Source organism: Vanacampus margaritifer, chromosome 4 (genome assembly GCF_051991255.1).
Source record: "Vanacampus margaritifer isolate UIUO_Vmar chromosome 4, RoL_Vmar_1.0, whole genome shotgun sequence".
Classification (NCBI taxonomy): Eukaryota; Metazoa; Chordata; class Actinopteri; order Syngnathiformes; family Syngnathidae; genus Vanacampus; species Vanacampus margaritifer.
This window is the reverse complement of record NC_135435.1, coordinates 15,070,522-15,084,534: the sequence shown is the minus strand read 5'-3', so window position 1 is coordinate 15,084,534 and position 14,013 is coordinate 15,070,522. Positions and strand designations below refer to the sequence as shown.

At 39.2% G+C, this 14,013-nt stretch overlaps 1 protein-coding gene across 2 annotated transcripts; it reads right to left on the bottom strand.

Annotated features, from left to right (window-relative positions):
* Window positions 1–4,206: 4,206 nt before the first annotated feature.
* btbd10b (BTB (POZ) domain containing 10b) lies at window positions 4,207–12,458 on the bottom strand. Of its 2 annotated transcripts, XM_077564298.1 has the most exons (9): window positions 12,322–12,458; window positions 11,786–11,966; window positions 9,369–9,559; window positions 7,350–7,665; window positions 7,173–7,275; window positions 5,777–5,897; window positions 5,452–5,649; window positions 5,273–5,383; window positions 4,207–5,155 (listed from the first exon to the last, which is right to left on the bottom strand). In XM_077564298.1, the coding sequence occupies exons 2-9, from the start codon at window positions 11,884–11,886 to the stop codon at window positions 4,824–4,826; spliced, it is 1,473 nt and encodes a 490-aa protein (XP_077420424.1). In that variant the 5' UTR covers window positions 11,887–11,966; window positions 12,322–12,458; the 3' UTR covers window positions 4,207–4,823. The 2 variants fall into 2 exon arrangements, with proteins under 2 accessions (XP_077420424.1, XP_077420425.1); XM_077564299.1 differs by lacking the exon at window positions 12,322–12,458 and having other exon boundaries at window positions 11,696–11,843.
* Between the last annotated feature and the right edge of the window lie 1,555 nt (window positions 12,459–14,013).

The window sequence follows — 14,013 nt, the reverse complement described above, 5'->3', positions numbered from 1 at the left end:
TGTGTGTGTGTGTGTGTTGCCTGTTTCCCATGTGACTGAAAGGAATTGCACAAATGTCAAGTTCTGGTTATATGAACAGTCCCAAGACGTCTGAAGCCACTTCAAGTGCATTCAAGAATCTGGAGTGCTCCTCTCATCCGAGGTGAGTCCCTCACATGGACAAAGGGTGTGAGAAGACGCAATCTTTGCCTCATTGGAGATACTCTTTGTCATCTTCTTTTAAATCCTTGCACAAAAATGCATGCGAAATTGAGCGTTTTTTTCCCTCTCTTTATCTTTTTGGTACAAACAAAAGCGTAGCATTTTAAGAAGTCAAAAGAAGAACGTGATGAAGTCATTTTCATGAGTGCACACACAACAAATAGAACAACTCAAATACACTCAAAAACGCACACACACACAAAAAAAGTCTAACTCAAATCATTAAAAAAGATAACCTTATACAAATAAAAATAAATAAAAAAATATATTAATCCTCACACTCATCAAAAAACACACAACAAAAACCTATCACACAGGATTCATATAAGCACCAAACAAAAAACTCACAAAAAAACCTCTTACACTACACTAAAAACTCTCAAACACACCAAGTTCTTCCACCATATTAGAGCATACTATACATCTACTATTATACCATATGAATATATACATACCTATAGTGACTATCAGCACTATTGTTTAGCCTCTCTAAGGCGTTTTGCAGCGTGTGTTAGCATTAAGCTAGCTGAGATATCTAAGGCAAAGTTGTGTGCTTGTTGCAAATTAGAGTGACGAGATTTTCACAATAAATAAAAAAAGGGACACTACAGTTTTGCTGAAAATCACATATCCAATAAATTCTCACCAGGAGTTACTTTATTTATAACCAATTTAATCACTAGTTAATTTGGTAACCGGTGGTTGTGTTGCTACTTTGTGCTAAACACAAGGTTCAAAACCGTTACTGTTTCATTTAAAAGTCTGGTCATTGTTGACATTTAACATTTTCAATTTATATTTTTACTGTTTTTGAATTTACTTATTTGTATATAGATGCCATATAACTATGTGTAGTTAAAAGGATAACAATGTGATAATGTTTTTGTGAAATATATTGGAATCTCTCACTCCCTTCCAGCTCTTGAGATAAGAATGTGTATGTTTTAAAAGTTGTCAAGTTCTCATGTCATTAGTCATTTGGTCGTAAAAACTGAAGGTCCAAGGTCAAAGCCTGTCTACATCATTTCTCCGAGGCTGGTGGGGAGCTGAGATAATCGTATCAGTATGATCATGTCCGCTTATTAAGAACACTAATTCTTTGTCAAGTCTAAGGGCGGGAGTATTCTTTTTACAAGTATAAAGCAACTGTATGTTTTCATATTCGTCACACTGGAAGCTTAACATCACCTTTTGAATGTAAGCTATTCTCCTGTGTCTTTAAGAGCTCTTAAATAAACTCCTTGAAGGAACTTTTTCATACGATCTCAATTCTGCAATTTATTTGAACACGCAAAAGATTACACTTAATAAAGTAATCAAATAATGCCTTCATCATCCTAATACGAACAATCAAATTTGAATTGTTTTCTGCTTAGTGTGACAGTAATCATCAACTTGGAGTGGCAATAAACAGCCTGAAGCCTCTTTTTTGAAGAATTGTTCGCAATCTACCAAACTCTTGCTTGTTGTGAAGCATTGAGTTTGTTGCGTTTAGCATTTGTATCTCTTGCAAATCAAAGTGGCTTTTACGTCAACAAATTCAAAATAAACCTGTATAATCCCCACTTTTCCTGCTTTAAATTCCAGCCAATCCAATTCCATCTTCATCAAATTTAACGGCTTACTTGGCCTGTTCTCCTTCACATTCCACAGCCATCAGGGAAAATACCCCTTAATGGTGCCACCAGCTGGTGTGACTTAACCCGAGGAATGTGTCACTTTGTTCCTGGGGGTCCTCGATGGGCCCCTTAGAGTGATGGTCCGTGAGGTCACTAATGAAGGCGTCGACTCCGGAGCCAACGCCGCTTAGGAGTGAGCCGCTCAAACAGCATTTAGCCCACTGCTAACACCCTGGGCTCGACAATTTCTGTTCGTTAGAGTCCGTTAATAAGCTGCTGGCAGGTGTGTTAATCCTGTAAGGCTCTGTGGTGACCTTTGCACCCGGACCATGTGGTACTGGACCGCCATTCAAGGCTCAGTACGTCCATTATGGTCACTACGCTCAATATACAGGATTTTATTATTATTATTATTATTATTATTAAGTGACCATACCATAATGTAACACAATTGAAAAAACAAGTCGTCATAGCAACATGGTTTCTCCCTATGCGAGCAGTGCACACAATGCAAAAGACTATAAAACAAGCTAACAAAATTAGCATCCATGTCATGCTAGTTAGAAGTTACAGACCAATACTCAAAGACATATATTCTTTATTCTAGATTAGTCACTTAGTTATGAAACTCTTCTCTTTGTATTTGAGTCAATATGACCTCCAAATGCTGCAAATTCAACAAATGTACAAATGCTATATAGAAAATGGACAGCTAGATGTATGCTTGACATTCAGACTAGTCAAATAATGGCTCCATACACATCTTAAATTTGCCCCTGGCTGTAAATATATTCTCACACAAACAAACACAGCGCAGTGTTTCATGGGCGTGCTTGTCGTGTATCACTTACACACTCACTAAGACATATGTTTGTGTGTCCCACAATACAAATGATAGTGAACTTCTCCGTTCCATGAAAAACAAAGATGAATGAAGTCGGCTCTAGGGGAGAATAAAAATCAATCAATCACAGGCACAATGTCAGTAAACGCCCCTCATCTTTGTCTCCTAGCACGGTGGCTTCAAGTATCATGGATTGTGTTGCAAAATTGCACTGGGTTAGAGGCTTTACAGGCACAAACGGAAGCTAAGAGATAACACATTATGGTGAAAGCATCATGTAACATGAGTTGCTAAGATACATGTGTCAAAGTCTTTCAAGATGGTTGGTAGTAGAATGTGGGGAAGCACAATAATATATATTATAATGACAATCATAATTATTTTTGATCACATTTATTAATCATAATTATTCATTTTTAGGGAAAACATCTATTTTTAATATACCATTTAACAAATAGCATGTCAACAGTTTTCAATACCGAATAAAACTTGTAAACAAAGAAACAAAGAAACAAACTAACAAAAAACATACATTTTAAATTTACAAAGGGCTAGCTGAATAAATATGCGAGTATAGAGTGTAATCATACAGTCAAGACAACAGAGGCACTTGCTCCTCATCTCTAATTTTTTGCTGTACAGTACAATAATTTCTTCTCTCGACAGGACGCGGTGACTTATTTAGGCAGCCTCAACCATGTGTTCGCCCCCTGGTGGTTGGCTGAGAAAGTGTTTGACTGAATTAGATATGCATAATATTATTATTATTATTATTCTGTTGAACGACAATTCAAAAGTAATGGCTGAGTTTGATTGTTTAATTTCAACCATTTTCGATTGTTATTACCGTATATTGATATTGTTACTTTTGAAAGTTTCAAGTGATTTCGGTGACGATTGTGGGTTTATCCTCCATTAACAAGAGGAGTACCAACAATTTAGACCACGTGCGTATGAGAAATGCAATAGGCTACTATGAGCAAACCTGGTTGGTATCACACCAGGTGAACGTTCGCGTGAATGTTGCTGACACACAATCAAGCAGACGTCTTTCTAAATAGGTAATCAACAAGCGTAAGAGTAAGTTTGACAAATTTAGAACATTTATCCCAATAACAATCACGGCTGGTTTTTCCAAAACTGTAATTGAGTAGTAGGCTAGAACAAGGCATGATGTACCTGCTGTAACTCAATAATTAATAGCTCCATATATTATTTTGATATTTAAGTGTCCACATTTATTCCATTTTCTATGTAAATAATATTTTCTTACTTAGCTAGCTCAAAAGGCAACTTTTGACTCGAGTCCTTCAAAGTACCCACAGCATGCTGTATCTCAAAACCTACAGCAGACATGCATTTCATCCCAATACATCCACAAAACACAACTTTATATTCACTTTAGTACGCTTGTGTCACCATTTGAGCGATTCTTTCAGTCTGCTCCACAATACCAATGTGGAAATAACTTCTCCAATTGCTTTCCATTGTTGATGAAGTACGTTTTTTAATCAACACATTTAAGCACACAAGCAAAAAAAAAAAAGTTTTTGTCTTTATTGAACATTTTGTTTTTACAACAGTTTCAAGCTTTGCACTAAAAGATTGAGAGCGTGCCAGCCCGTGTGCTCTGCTTTAATATTTCGTCTGCGGTAGGAGCGTCACAGGACATATCACATCCAGCCAATGACGGAACACATCCAGTTACACTGTTAACACGTGAAGGTCGGGTGACAAGTGATGATTCCCCCCCTGCCCCCTTATGACCGAGTCTTCTCTGTAAAAAGCACACATTGTAGTCATCAGGCCACCTGGGAACGAGTCAAAACGATTGGTGAAAGGAAACATTGATACCACAAGAGTGCTCAGCCAAACCCAACAAATGAGGGTACAACATTGTAAATAATAATAGTAATAAGTAAGGTGTTTACTGAATATATAGCAAACATAAAAATTAATTGCTTTGGTCAAGTAAAAAAAAAAACTAACTGAATAAAATCAAAACAGTCCACCAGGTTCTTGGCTCTCTAAGGCTGCGAAGAAGGTGTCAAGGCAATATGGTTATGGTGCCCCCCCCTTACGGTGCACTTCCATGCTGCAGCATGCTGGGAGGCGGACGAGAGGGACAGGAGCGGGGTCCGACGGAGGGCGAGGGGTCCTCACACGGCAGGCGGGGGTCCCTCGGGCTCGGGCTCGTTGCTGTAGTTGTTGCTGTAGGGGTGGCCTCCGGGCGGGTGGTTGGGCAAGATGTCCAACTCGTCAACCTGGGGGCCCGGGTGCAGGGCCACCAGTTGGTCCTGGGGGATGTCGGCCGCCGCCGCCGCCAAGTTGGTGATGGATTTGGATTTGACGCACTGGAAGTCCACGTGGCGGCTTTTGCCCTCCTCCTTCTCCCACGACATGCGGATGAAGGGCCTCTGGACGTAGTTGTAGATGACCTCCGGACGACCTCCGGGTCGCTTCTTCACCTTCTCCTTGTATGTGGGGTAACCTAGACGAGCGGTCGGTCATGTGTTGATTTTTATGGCGGTGCTGACTGTATTGGAGAATTCTTCTCAAGGAGTTCAACTTTAGAGCGAGCTCTCAGTAGGACAGTATTGACGCTTACCTTCAATTCCCAGTCGGATCTTCTTCAATCCCCTCTCCTTCAAAACGGACTTGGCCACATCTCTGTTCTCGATATACTTGAAGAATCTGTACAGTTTTGTGCTGTAAATAACTGCAAGGAGATTTCGGTTAGTTTTGCTTTCGACGGACTGATATTTCATTGGCGTCCGGCGCGCTCACTTTGGGAGTACTCTTCTCCCATCTGCGGCGGGTATTCTTCGTCCCAGTCGACCACGTCGTCGTCGGTGAGGACCACGATGTGGCACTCGCGCTCGCCGCTCTGGGCGCTCGCCACCATCAGAGGTAGAACCATTTCTTCCAGGTAGAACTCGAACTGTCGCCGGGCGCCGTCATTGGACAGCTCGTGCATCAGGGCACCTGAGGACAACCCAAGATGAACGCTTACAATGACAGACATTTTTATTTTTTTTTTATGTACAAAGATAGAATATCCCCTTAAATAAAAGGTGTCTGATTTCCTTAATGAAAAAAACAAAACACTCACTGAGGTCTCTGCATTTGATGGTGCTGTAGTCAAAAGAGATGCATAGATAGTCACACGCCTCCCGCAACTCGGGGATGGAGATTCCATCGGGACAGCGGATTAGCCCCGATTTGTAGTAATCCTGTCAATTACACACAAAACACGCAGTCAGGTCAGTGGGAAATGCAACACAGACAATTTGAGTTGAGAACGAGTCCACATAATAAGAGATCGATGCAAAGTCAACATTAGCAGCCCTCCCTCACCACCACCAAAAAAATGTTGATGAGCTGGAATCACAAGCAATCCGACTAATTATTAGCTATTTACTTCCTGGTTGTCATGCGGCCAAGCTAAACATTCCTCCCACCCACTCACTCACATCAGCACAGCGTGTTTACTTGTAGCTGCTTTGCAAGTCATTGTGAATCAATATTTTCACTTCTTCTTTCCGTGATAACTGCACCAAACAAGCGTACACAAATGAGATGACCCTGAAATCAACCAATTGGACTGAAAATAAGATTGAAGATGGCACCCAAAAGTTTCTTTGGGGAGGGGCGGAGTTTGTCTTCCCTCATTTGAAGTTATGTCTTCCTTTGTCAACTGTGGCCGTCGCTTTAAGATTGTGCGCATACTCGCACATGCGTCATTAACAAGCCTGACAGATGTTGCAGTTGCGCTTTGGGCCATAGGTGGCAGTGGCGTGTAAAAAAGTGACAAACTGCACAAAGATCCTTTAACTCTTACAGTAAACGCCCTAGTCGCTACTGTAATTTACTTTTGTAGAAATAAAAATAACACCAAAAAATGTGTTATTCAAAAATATCCTTTGAAAAAAAAATACTGTTACATTACATTTTGAAACATAATTACCGTATAAATGCTTAAATAAGAGAGAAGAGAGAGATGGGAATAGGAACTACGTGTCTGTCATACAGGGACAAAACAAATGCAGATAAATGTACCATTACACCCCAAATAGTCACTTTTCTGATGCACCCCCCCCCCCACCCAAAAAAAATTTTTTAAAGGATCTTTGTGCAGTTTGTCACTTTCTTTTTTTTTTTTCTCACGACTGCCACCTCTGGCCTAAAGCGTAACTGCAGCATATGTGTCAGGCTCGTTCGTGGTGCGCGTGCGAGATCGTGCACGATCGTCGCGCCACAGCCACAATTGACAAAGGAAGACATGACTTCAAATAAAGTAAGAAAAACTCCGGGTTAAATTGCTCGCAGGGTTAAATTAAGCATCTTTTGTCATCGAATGGAAGTGCATTTAATAGTATTGACATAGATAGTTCAATAAAGATACATGATTTGTTTTAAATGATTTTTGGACCAATTAAGTGTGTAAATTACAATGCAGTGCAGTGGATGGGAATGACGAGGAAGTGACGAGAGGACAAATGACTGACCAGAATTGCGCGGAAAACCGTTGAGCTGATTCCTTCGGCCACCTCAAACTCTCCCTTCTCATTGGGCCGTGTAAAATTGTGCTCTCGTCCCGATCCAAACATTCTGAAAGAAACCCATTTGGAAGTTTTACCATCCAGTCAGAACATTTGTCACCAATCAGTAAGCAGGTGCCGTACCGGCCCAGCATGGTATTGGGCTGCGCCGTGAAGATGGAGGGGTCGACCACGAAGCGCGTGTTGTCCACAATCAGCGTGACCCTCTCGGACGTGCGCACGCTGCGGTTGCAGACGGCGGCGCCGGCCGCGCCCTCCTTGGCGTTCTCGTACACGAACACCATTTCTCCCACTCCCAAACTTTTGAAGGTTCCCTCGGTGCTGGACAGGCTGCTGTTGCGGCTGCTCGCCACGCCGCTGCTGCTGGAGCCGCTGGGAGAGACCCTCTGTGGCCGAGGGCTGCCGGGCCTCGACGGCGGTCCGCCATCACGGTCGCGCTCTACACGCACACGGGAAGAAAAGGAACGGCTAGTTTGGACTTTTTACACATTAACATCTCTGAATGGCACTCTCACATATTGAGGGTATTTTCTGGTACCTGCACTGATTTGAACAAGTGTGCTTGTCTTGCAGCTCATAGCATTTCACTGCACAAGACGTTGGGGTTTTTATGACCAAAATCTGAAACCGTTCAGTAAATGCCGCAACCGACAAACAACGTTTCCCACCACACGAACGAATAAATAAGCTAGAAAGATGCCATTCCCTACAAACAAAAATGTTGAATAAGAAGGAAATGACTAAGAACTACAGCGTAAAGGACTTTTCTGGAAAAATAATTTCAAAGATGATGTCATGGCTGCAAAAAAGCAATGACACATCAATGATGTCACGCCACATCCTCAAGCACTTCGCAAGTTTCCAGTCAGATTTGGCTTCTGCAAGAGAAAGCTTCAATTGTCATCGGCTGGTGCCAGCACGATGAAAATCTCCTCAGACTTGGATACAGACAAATGCTCCGATAATGCTCGGCCATATACATTCCGGGTAGGAGCTTTCTGTGTGGAGATACTTGAATGTAAAAACGACCGTAGTGATAGGCCAGCATGTCTTTTCCAGGGCTGATACCGATTATTAGTAGTCAAGGAGGTCAATAACCGATATTTGGCGCCGATATTTAATTGCAGTAAAACAGAAAATATTAGCGTCAAAAATAAAAACCTTAATTTTGTTGAAATGCCATTTAGCATATTAATTAAACAGTCATTATTTTTTTATTTAACCATATAGAAAATAGACAGTTATGTTTTAAAATGTAAACAAAACCATAATTGAAATTTTACAACTTACACTTATAGTTAAGGGATTTCCCAGTTTTTGGCAGCATCTACTATAAAGTGACATTTTAAATAAATACAGAAATAAAAATTCCTGAAGTTAACCCAGTTTGAAATTGATCACTGAACGACGAACACTTGCGCATTTAGGGTTTTTTGTCAGGGTTCATAAAAGGTTTCCAAAGATGTTCAGACAGTGAAAATTTGTCTGAACACATTAAACATTTCTTTGCAACAGCAAATATTGTCTGTTATTATGTTTTGCAACATTTTACGAACCCTGATGAAAACCCAAAATTCACTAAGTTTGCAAGTAATCACTGCTCAGTGATATAACAGCTTTATCAGCCTTCTGACTTACAAAAATTCGGAATATTCGCATCGATAATCAGCCCGGCTGATAACGGGTCTATCCCTAAAAAAAAAAGCAACAACACAATTAGCTGACTATTAATTGTGCTGTGGAAATTAGATGATGAGCGCAGCTCAGGCAGCCAAGGCCTTTATAAAGCAACTCCCTGTAATCTTGACATGTTTCCTTTTACAAAAAAATGCCCTTTCATTTTATAGTCAAACATTAATGAAACCAACTCATGTTCTATTGCTGATTCACCAATTTCTACTTTCCTGTTATTATCCAGGACTTTGGTACTATTTTGTGGCATCTTATAGCTTCACAGAAAGCACAAAACTGCCAATAGCGGAGTTTTTCCAGCTAATTTCTGCATGGGGGGGGTGAAAAATGATGAATTTGTGAAACAAGGATGTAAAGCCAATGTGAGCTGCTCTCTGCACGAGCCACCAAGAGCTGTGTAGCATAAAGCCCCCCCACCGAGGCCCGTTTCCTCTTCTCCGTCATCCTCACCAGTGTTGTGTTGGCGGGTAGGTGAGGTGAGGTTGCGAATGCAGGGTGTGAGCTGCCCCTCTCTCTCATGCGAGGAATCCCTGGAGCGGTCGCTGGAGCGGCGGCGGTCACGTGAGCGGTCGCAGCCCCCGCTGGCACCGTGCAGGCTCATCTTCCTCTGTTGGGCCTCCACTCGAGATGCGCGAGCTTGACTGCGGGGCGTCAACATAAAAGAGGAGTCAGCGTCCGTAAACGTCAAGTGCAGGACATTTCAGTTCATTGTGGGAGAGCCACGACCGCGCTCGCTGGGACGCCAGTTTGGATTCATCTCGTTTGCTCACGATTGCCAGCGAGAGAGAATGCAACACCGTGCGCAAATGTTGTGATTCAAGTATGATGAATGCACACAGAATGCAGTCAGCCGGCATCAACAATTAGATAAGAAGCAATTCCAACTACCCACCTGCACAACTAAAATGACTGACTACATTTCAGTGCCACCAGCAAATTCAAACGCCCCAAAAGTAAGACAACTAAACCAAATTTTCTGGAAAAATCCAAACTGTCAAACAAATTTTTGCAAGAACTCAACTCACTGTAGATTTAAGAGGATTTTTTTGTTTGTTTGCTTTTTGGCTTAGAGCCAGTGGCACTGAAGAGAACAGAGATGACTCGGCAGAGCTGGGGGTGGACATTACAAAGAGATTGAGGTTCTTTTTAGAGCAGCTAGGTTGGAAAGGGTCAGAAATGATCTTATCAGAGGGCAGATAGTGAGGACATTGGTAGTAGGATGAAAACTAGAGGCATGAGGGCAGTTACTGTCCAAGAGGATGCAGAAGATAGACATTGGTGGAAAAGGATGACACGCTGAAATGATACAAGGGCTCATGACTGGTATAAATGTTAAAATGTGACTTAAGCCATTGTTTTTTGTACAGTTGAAGATTTTTGGAGCTGGACCAATTAAATTCACTCAACATTATTTCCCATGGGATATTTGTGTTTTCAACATCAAAAGTGTGTCACAGAATGCTTTGTGCTTGACTTTCAAAGCTTCCACTTGACATAAGCAAAGTACATTAATTGCATCCTCACATGACCAAAACACAGTAAACAATTGGATGGTGGCTACAATATCTATTGAGCTTTAACACCACTGACTGAACAATTAACTGAATTCTAATAGGCAGGCATGGGCAGCGATTTGGGAAAAATTAACAACTTTTTTTCTTTTTAAGTACACTTTATTTATTTATATGGTATCTAGATACTAAGAAGTGCTGTCCACATGTTTAGATGTAATTGTTTTATGAAACATGAAAAGTAAAATTGATCAAGCCAAATGTTGTTTACACCTAAAGTCTGATATTGTAATACAGATTAATTTATTATTTATTTGTAAAAAACAAATAGATTAACTCATTCACATTGATGGCTATAGACGTAAAAAAATCATTTTAACTATTTCTATTAGTTTATCATTTTTTTCTGAGTATGAAAACCTAGAATTTTTTTTAATTGTACATTTAGAACTGATATAAAATTAGTGATTAATCGTGAATTAACTAGTGTTGTCATGCGATTAATTACGATTTAAAAAATGTAATCGCTTGGAGCCCCTAATTTTTAATAATATTTTATTTATTTATTTTTAAAAGAAAATATTATTAAAAATTAGGGGCATCGGGCAATTAAATTTTTTTTATCGTTATTAATCGCATGACTTCCCTAGTTAACTCACGATTAATCACATATTTTATATCTGTTCTAAATATACAAAAAAAAAAATCTAGGTTTTTATACTCTTGTTAACAAAAGTGGAAAAAAATGTTAAATAGAAATAGTTCAAATGAATTTTGGACATATGTAGCAGTCAATGGCAGTGAACGAGTTAATTTATTTAGAAATGTAATAATTTATCCAAAATTGTTCAGTCCGAAATTGTACCATATTTTTTCAATTTATATTTGCAATTATAGACAGAGAGCAATTTAACGTTCGTTGTGGTCTCTACTGAACTACATTACAGCGGCTATTAAGGTAAACAAATTATTAGAAACACCCAAATATGGCATCTAGATAAACAGTTTTGCAAGATACAACCACGAGCATTGTTTACAGATGTAGAAGTGCACCGTTTACAGTGTCCAACTCCGAGAAAATGTGTTTATTAATTAATAGATGCCAATTATAAAATATTACAAACAGGTTGCACGTGCCCGTAATGTTGCCAATCATTCACTCATCTTCTGAATCATGTAAGATACTCAAAAAATACAAAAACATCAATTAGTCAGACTGTCAAAGTTTATAATGAGGTACACATCAAATCACAATGTTGTACTTACAGTCTCATATCGACGTGGTTTGCTTCTTCTCTAATAAATCATACTGAATTAGCTCTTCAGTTGCCCGCTGATCGCCTTCAGTTAGCTCACCTCGAATGCTTGCACAGTTTGCGAGGTCGGTTGGTCGCTTTCCGTTCCCAGTTTTCGGTGTCACTGGAGTTACTGTCATATGACTGCAGACGCGTTGCCATCACCCGTCCAAGGGGAAGTCCGCTCCGGAAGTGTCACTCATCATATTCAAATAGTCGCCAACTGGATCCGCTGATCAAAACTCCACATAGAATGAACCGCTAGCAGTTAGCACTTATCGAAATCGTTTCGACGGAATTCAGCAGTGACGTTGTTTTGAATGAATTAGCTTCCTATTACTCTCCCAAAGTGTGACATTTAATCATAAAAACAGTCGATAATCAGACTATATAAGGAAATTTTACATTAGCATTAGCATTAGCGTAGCCAGTTTCCTGCGTTAGCACTCCTACACTGCTAGCTATCACTGGCGGCCGTGTAACAAGCAGCAATTTATTAACAAATTTCGACAATATTTCACGGAATGTTGACCAACGCAGATCTGCAGTGACACCAAGACTATGAGAGTACCGTAAAATATAAGAATAGTTAGTTACCTAAATGGCGTAGGTCGCCGCCGAAGTGTAATCCAGACAGCTAGCCAGCAACCTTTCAAAACAGTCATGAAGCTGACGTCACGTGACGTTGTGACGCACTTTTCACGTCCGAATTTTAGAACTAAAATATATATTTTTCAAATTCAAGTAGTCGTAAAATATTTCACGGTTTAAAATGAATACATTATAAAAAAACAATTCTCAATCTGTTTTTTCTTTTAGTAATTCCGCCTTTAAGTATCGAAAAAAATATTGTCAAGTCTCGCGATATGTGGCTTAACGTTTTTTTCCTTTCATTTTAGAAATTTAAATCTACTTCAGTCGGAACATATGTAACAAATTGAATTTCTCTTTCTGTTCAAGGGAATTTCTGACATTCCCATAATAGTAGTAGTAGTTGTAGTAGTAATAATAGTTGAAATATGTGAAAATGACATCGCGCTGTTTTACTGTAAATTGAACTACAGTAGGTTACTCCTATTTTACATTAGATGCGTCATATTTATCAGAGTTCAGATTAAATACATTCGTGTTAGGCACACTTCTGAAACAACACATTTGCTCAAATTACCTCAAATGAAATGTTATTATTAATGATTAAAGACATTGATCAATATTGCACAGAATTATCAAATATGATTTAACAAGGTAAGAAACTAAAATATCAATGTGCAAAAATTTATTTCGACCTCTGCAAGTCTTAACATTTTTGAATGATCATTTATATAACATTCCAAGGAAATCACAATGTGCCATGTTGGGAAAATCTGCAAAGTATTTTAGTATGTATACTGTCCATTTCAGTCAAAATACATTTAAGAAATGATTTTCATAACAATATTTAAATATTTGACGTGAAATCTACAATGCAAAAGCTTTGCAATGTATCTGATAGTCAAAATGCTTTGATATAAATTTTACTACCAATTAAATACCTAACCAAATGCACATACATCATCTGCATATTGGATATCGATACGCATATTGGATATCAATACTCATCAGGCTGAAAATAGTTTGATTCACGTCAAAATTCAAAATGTAAGAGGTTAGTGTGATTTTGCACTGCATGCCACAGTGCAGACTAGAGCAAACTTCCAATTGCACTGGGGGGAAAAAATCTTAAAGTTAAACTGATGATGACAATTTAGCCAAACTGTATGAGTACAATAGAATCTGTTGGTTAATTAAAAAAAAAAGCAAAACAAAACAAAAAACAGATAAAACATAAATATAACTAAGACGAGCACTTGAATTGGTCCATTATTCCAAATTGAAACGTAAAATTCACTTTGTCAAAACAAGTGGACTTCACACCAGTAAGGACAACTGGAATAAATAAAATTATGTATAGTGTTAAAAAAAATAATGCAAACAAGAAATTAAGTGACATTGACAACAATTATGATGAAAAGAAACAACTTTTTTTGTTATGAAAAGAAAAAGGTCAGTTCATAGCAGTTCACATATACTGTATTATTAAATAAAAGGAACACTGAATATAATAAATTAATAAACAAAAACAGACATAGCAAATACACAGCAGTGAATATGTCTACAATGGTCAGTTTGGTATTTCTCCAAGAACCTCATTTGGGAATATATTTTTGATTGGGGTTGATTGTCCACGCTGAGGGTTGGCACTTGTAACAATGTCCTTTAACTTTTCTTGGAGCCATTCCTGTCTCTCCC

What these genes read in the sequence shown, in the direction of transcription:
- btbd10b (XM_077564298.1), bottom strand. Translation starts at nt 11,886, where the DNA reads ATGGCAACGCGTCTGCAGTCATATGACAGTAACTCCAGTGACACCGAA. An exon ending in CCCAATACCATGCTGGGCCG is followed by an intron (nt 7,276 to 7,349) that starts GTACGGCACCTG and finishes GGTTTCTTTCAG; the next exon opens with AATGTTTGGATCGGGACGAG. An exon ending in GATCCGACTGGGAATTGAAG is followed by an intron (nt 5,156 to 5,272) that starts GTAAGCGTCAAT and finishes CCGCTCGTCTAG; the next exon opens with GTTACCCCACATACAAGGAG.